The 6,201-nt window shown below is 52.4% G+C and overlaps 1 protein-coding gene across 1 annotated transcript; it reads left to right on the forward strand.

Annotated features, from left to right (window-relative positions):
* Positions 1-1,884: 1,884 nt before the first annotated feature.
* Positions 1,885-5,174, forward strand: sox19b (SRY-box transcription factor 19b). The gene is made up of 3 exons (XM_056300356.1): positions 1,885-1,923; positions 2,014-2,693; positions 4,922-5,174. Exons 2-3 carry the CDS (start codon positions 2,035-2,037, stop codon positions 5,172-5,174), a joined length of 912 nt encoding a protein of 303 aa, XP_056156331.1. The 5' UTR covers positions 1,885-1,923; positions 2,014-2,034.
* The last annotated feature ends 1,027 nt before the right edge of the window (positions 5,175-6,201 follow it).

A 6,201-nucleotide genomic window follows, 5' to 3' on the forward strand; every position in this document is an offset into this window, starting at 1 on the left:
ACTCTACACAACCACTCACTGACTGCTCAGTCACACGCCCCTGTCACACCTTATCCACACACACACACACACACATATATATATATATATATGTGTGTGTGTGTGTGTGTGTGTGTGTGTGTGTGTGTGTGTGTATGGATGGATGGGAGTGTGAGACCTGGAGTGTTTGACATGTAACGATGGGATATTGTATCAGCAACGGTCCACAAAAATAACTCAACAAAAATGAAAAAATGTGCTCCCTGTCAAACAAACGCGACCTACCGAATCAACGTCACATGGCGGCCACAGGTCCTCACAGACACCAGCAAAAGACACAGCGGTCATTGGCTCCCCATACTGGGACCAGGGCTCTTCCTCCGCAGGGTTACGTGGTGGAACCAGAGTCAGGCACTGGAGCGGGATATGCATGTACAGCCTTAAGTATTTTTACGTTTACTGGGACTTCTCCCCCAGCTCTACAGATGAGGAGACAAGCTGGTGCCGCTTGGTGTGGGAGGCCTTCTCACGCACAGCCTTGCTCTTTTTCTCACGCATCATCTTTGACCAGTAATCCTTGAACAGCTGATGGGTTAAAGTGTCTCATTGTCAGCTCGTCCCCCTCCCCCCTGAGACTTTGCTGCTCCAGCCTCCCACATCATCTCCACTGACGAGAGCCAAAGCACTCTTGAGGACTCCAGAAACCATCAAGTTAAACTGACAGTTCCGCGTCAAACTCAAGCCAAGGCACCGACAACACACAGCCGACACCTCTTCAGTCAAACGCTGGTCCTGTACATGGACCTGAAGGAGGTCTGGGGGCTGGAGCAGCAGCCTGGCCCAGGTTGGGGAAACACTGCTCTTAACAAAGACCCTGAGAAAAAGCGGCCTATGATAAAAAAGGGGGCCTTGTTTGACCAAACCAGCAGACCTCCTCCTTATTCTCACGGAGCCCTAAAGTCATTCTGCGCGCTGTTGCATCCGAACCGATATTCGTGTATAGGACACGTCCACCCGACAGGTGTCTGAGAGGTGAATTGGCTTAGAACGTGGACACGACCCCCAGATCCTCTGTTGGTTTGAATTAAGACCCCTCGCTTTTGTATCGAGTCTGTTTCAGAAACAACGTGGCGGTATTCAGCCGTGTCCTGCCGAATCGGAACCAGAATACTGTATTCACCCCGACCACTCACAGCTCATATTGCATCGTGGAAGTTGAAGTAAACACAGCCGTGTAGGGTGATTTAGCCTTACTCGAGCTCACACCTTTTAGCGATTTGATTAAAATGGGATTTGTTTGCTCCGACTTCCTATTGGAGCGCTGCTCGTAATAAACGCACGGTTTTACGCGCGGCTATTGCGCACGCATTACGCAGCGTTGCAGTTCGCCGTCGGTGTTAAAGTTTGACCATGTGAATGAGAGGTTTCTCGGTGAGCCCATGACTTTGTTTTCTCGCCTGCTGGGGTAGAGGGCTCTCCAGTCTCCCTGCCCAGCATCAACAAGTGCTCTCTCTCTCTCACGCTCTCTCTCTCTCTCTCCCACCGTCCGCACCCGCGCCTTTCACATGCAAATGGACGCGCATGAGAGAGCCATCTCCACTGCTATTGGTCTGCACGCTGGCGTACGATCGCACAAGAGGGGAGAAGTTTTTTTTGTACCAGCACCAAGTTCTGCTCGGTTGGTGGAGAGAGTCACGCTCCGGGTCGGGCTGTTCGTCAGGTTGGAGAGAAAGCGAGAGAGAGGAAGGTGTCCCGTTTCCCCGCGTCTCCCTCAGAGGAATGAATGTGAAGTTTGAAGCGGGCTCACACGCCACCGCTGCCGGGCTTCTGTTACGCGGGTGTGTCCTCGACTGATTAGCTCATTCGGAACAGCCGGTACTCCCTGTTTTACCTGACGCACGACGTGCAGCGCGCCCGGCGGATTACCTGGTCACGAGTCGCCAGGTAGAAGGAGACAAAAGTTTGAGTGAGTTTGAGAGCGAGAGAGAGCGAGAACGAGAGCGAGGGAATTTAGCTCTTTATCATTTGTTTCAGGCGCAGAAACACGCGGTGAAGATGTACAGCATGATGGAACACGAGCTGAAGCCCACCGGCCAGCCCCCGTCGCACCAGACCTCCCAGGGCATGTCCCCGGTCACCGGCAGCATGACGGCGAACATGGTAGGCAACGGCAACTCGCACCCGACCTCCAAGACCGCGTGTCCGCCCGGGGGCGACCCCATGGACAAAGTCAAGAGACCCATGAACGCCTTCATGGTGTGGTCGCGCGGCCAGAGGCGCAAGATGGCCCAGGAGAACCCCAAAATGCACAACTCGGAGATCAGCAAGCGGCTGGGCGCCGAGTGGAAGCTGCTCACCGACGCCGAGAAGCGGCCCTTTATCGACGAGGCCAAGCGGCTCCGGGCCGTGCACATGAAGGAGTACCCGGACTACAAGTACAAGCCGCGCCGCAAGACCAAGCCCCTGCTGAAGAAGGACGCGCAGGTGAACAAGTACCCGCTGTCCGCCGGGAACCTGCTGGCGGCGGCGCAGGGGCAGAGCGCCAGTCCCAGGATGGACAGCTACAGCTGGGGCCCCGCTGGGGGGTACGCCGCCATGCAGGGCGAGGCCCTCGGCTACACGCAGCAGATCCACCGCTACGACCTGTCAGCCCTCCAATACCCCCCTGCGATGACGGCCGCGCAGACCTACATGAACGGAGCGAACTCCTACAGGTGAGCTTCCTGGTTTGAACAGGTGCGTGCGTGCGTGCGTGCGTGTGTCGGTTGTAGAAATGTACATTTGTGGGTGTTGTGACGGGCAACGCTGCCGAGGAGAAACTGTCAAAACCTGAAGGATTTCTTTCAAGTCGTAGACGGGCAAGCTGGAGGATTAAAGCCGATCATGGGGTTTCTCTGCAACGCAACCTTTCAGTGGTTCGGGAGAATATGGCTGCTAGTTGGAAATGCGATGGTAAAACATTTCATGAGTGAATAAGCCCATGGTTCTGTCCCTCAACCTTGTGGCGAAAAGGACGGCGAGCCTAAAACATCCTGTAGGCCAGAGTACCGGTACCACCGAGTTTCTGGCCCCTAACTTGCTTCTGCGGGACATCCATAGATTGTCTGTCCTGTTTTCGGGCAAATATGACACTTTGTCTGGAATACCTGCTCTCTAAAAAACGAAGACATAAGAACTTGATTCTAAGGCGGCACATAATAAATTCCACAACACCTAAAATCAAGATAATTAAGTAAATCGTCACTTCTAGATCTCACAATACGTGTTTTGGGGAAACGAGATTCGTTTGCTTCACCCTCTGAATTCTAACAAATCCCAACTTTGCAGCAAATACCAATTTACCTGTTTTACGGGACATTTGTAAAGTTTCACCATCTGTGAAGATGACACTTAATTAGATATAACCCAACTCCTGGCGTTAATACGGCCGTGTAATAACACGCGGCGACCTGGGAAAAGCGGGCAGGAAGGGGTGTAAATCAGCCGTGCAGCACTTTGTTCTCATGTGCAGACGGTCTTGCATGACCCAGAATACAACCGCCATGTGTTCCACGGGTATGGCCAGGTGAGCTTCATGTGTGGTCCTCCACCCACAAGCTCCGCTTCATCTCAATGTAAACAACTGGCTTTCTCTCTGAGGCTGGGATGACGTCTCAGCCCAAGAACTGCCCAAACAAACCTGACAGAACCTCCTGAACGCTCTTGAACATCCTGCACAGAGCCGTGCCCAAGGCATGTAGCGCCTCAGACTGCCCACCAAAACCTCATCAAATTAGATTGTGAAAACATGTCCTGCTGTCGGTTGTCTAACCTGTCGGGGCCTGTCCCGAAGACGGCGTGCTTCACAAGACCAGATTTATGAAGATAATCACAATGTCCCTTCTGACTCACTCCCTTCTGACTGCACCAAGGACTCTCCAGCCTTTTGCAGGTCTCAAGTAAGGGGATGGTCCTGCAGAAGTAGGACGTATTACCCTTTGTATGTAGCAGTGCTTATGACGTTGACCTCCAACCCATTTAGGATGCAGAGGTTTTGTGTGCAGAGCTGTAATCTTAATTAGCATCTTAAATCTTGAATTAGCATAATAACCATGGCCTGACAGTAGTTAAGGGTGGGTCTTCCAAATAAAAACGCCAACAACAACAACGCATTACTGGTGTTTGGTCTGATGCCACTGGGACAGCCAGCGTAGATCCTGTGGTTCTCTGTAGAACTTTAAAGTTGCTGACTTGATCTTCTGGAACATGTTCAGAATTGGACCGGTGCGACTGGGGAAAACCGTTTTCAGGAGGCGATGGAAACCGGACTTGTGTTGATCATTGAATACGCAGCAGCCCCCTCCTTCAGTTGCTAATTCAGAGACTAGAGCAGCTTCTCATGATTATGAATAATACATATTGCAGTTAAGGAAGGCACGTCCTGTCGTTTCATAATGGAGGTACAGGAGTGAAGAGAAATGCTCGCTATCGTCGCCTGAAAATCATTTTAAAAGTGAAATTCACATTTTTCTCGTTATATCTAAGTCTTGATTTTAAACTTGTGACACGGCAGCAGTAATGGACTTGCAGTCATTCTTACAAATCGTTTTTCTACCATCCCCACTTGAAGTAATGACACCACATTTGGATGCCATATGTATAATTCACTTTGTTAGATGAAGATCAAAATTCCTATTTTGCTCCGCCTCTGTGCAGTACGCCTATTTGTTCAACAAGTTGTCACCTCGCCGAGTGACTGAGCATCCAGCCTTCCCGTCTCAGCCAGAACGGCTCGTCTTAGACAAGATGACCCGTTCTGGCTGAGACGTGAAGGTCTCAAAACGTCTCCTTAGCAAACCGGATCTCCATCAGTAGACTGTAGCGGTGTGTGTCGTTGATTTCATGCTGTGTCCTGAGTGGACTGTGTGGACTTTACCCTCCTCCTCTGTCTCCTGCCCCACAGCCCCATGTCTTACAGCAGCAGCCCGCAGCAGCCCAGTCCCGTCACCATGTCCATGGTCAAGCCGGAGCCCGTGTCCCACTCGCCTCCAAACGGGACCCCCAACCACCACCGGGGGCCTCTCCAGGGTGACCTCAGGGACATGATCAGCATGTACATCCCAGGAGACACCAGCGACCCCACAGCGGCGCAGAGAGGCTACACCAGTGTCCAGCAGCACTACCTCAGCGGAACAGTCCCCCTGACACACATCTGAAGAGGAGGAGCGCTGCAGGGCATGCTGGGATTGACTGACTGAACTCTTGTGGGAGAACAGTGTTGGCAGGTCTTACGTGGGGGACAGGTCCATTCATGCACATGTTGCTGGCTTGGGTGAGAAGGCTGGAGTCAGATGTGAGACATTAGATTAGGGGCTGTGTGGGGACTCCGATGTGAGGATACGTGCACACATGTAGTGCCTGCGTTGCTCGATGCGCTCCGGTTTCACACAAGCTTCAGCTTCTTGTAAAGGCTATTTTTCTACCTCTTCATGTTTAGGACAACAGAAATCTGTCCCAGCTTGACCCCACACACAAACACAGAGTTGGCCCTCCTGCCAATATATTTTCAATGGACTTCTTTCCACGAAGGACCACGGTAAAGATAAGCAGCTTGCTGCGGTGTACATATTGTGAATTCAGCCCATGTTTGTTGTTAGAAGTTGACGGATGATATCTCGCGTCTGCAAAGCCGCGCTAATGCCTTGCGTTGCCACTTGACATGGCGGTGCCTTTCCCTTTAACGCCACCGTTGAGCCTCTCTAACTCGTCACGCGCTCACACGGCCCAGACCTATGAAGGCGTCTCCCCAACGTCACCCCATCAGTGGGAAGTCTCTCATAGGCGCGGAGCCCTCGGCTCGTCCTCCTGCTCCTGATGGACCGCTTGGGAGGAGAAGCCTGAGCTCGTCTCAAGCTGTCCCGGGGCCGGTGTCACGCGAGGGCCCAGGGTGTCAGAACCCCAGCAGCGCACCTGTGCAGTCAACACATGGTTCCGCCTTCTGACGGGAACCAGTTCAGACCTCCTGCACTGGTGACCGTACAATCATGTGACTAGCAAGCGTTCTGGTGGTGCAACGTCACTGGCTGCTCTGAAGGGGAGGGGGGAGGGGGGGTGAAACGAGGACGTGCACCACCTGAATAACAATGACTTGTTTTAAGTAATCTTTGGGCTTAGTCGAGTAGGGGCTTCTTCTTCTTCTTCTTCTTCTGGTTTAATGATCTCAGTGCTGTTGGGTGGCACCGC

The sequence above is a fragment of the Lampris incognitus genome, chromosome 20 (assembly GCF_029633865.1).
Source record: "Lampris incognitus isolate fLamInc1 chromosome 20, fLamInc1.hap2, whole genome shotgun sequence".
NCBI lineage: Eukaryota > Metazoa > Chordata > Actinopteri > Lampriformes > Lampridae > Lampris > Lampris incognitus.

Bases quoted from the DNA above. Each gene is read 5' to 3' on its own strand.
- sox19b (XM_056300356.1), top strand. From the start codon at position 2,035: ATGTACAGCATGATGGAACACGAGCTGAAGCCCACCGGCCAGCCCCCG. The intron at 2,694-4,921 runs GTGAGCTTCCTG...CCTGCCCCACAG, and splicing joins AACGGAGCGAACTCCTACAG to CCCCATGTCTTACAGCAGCA.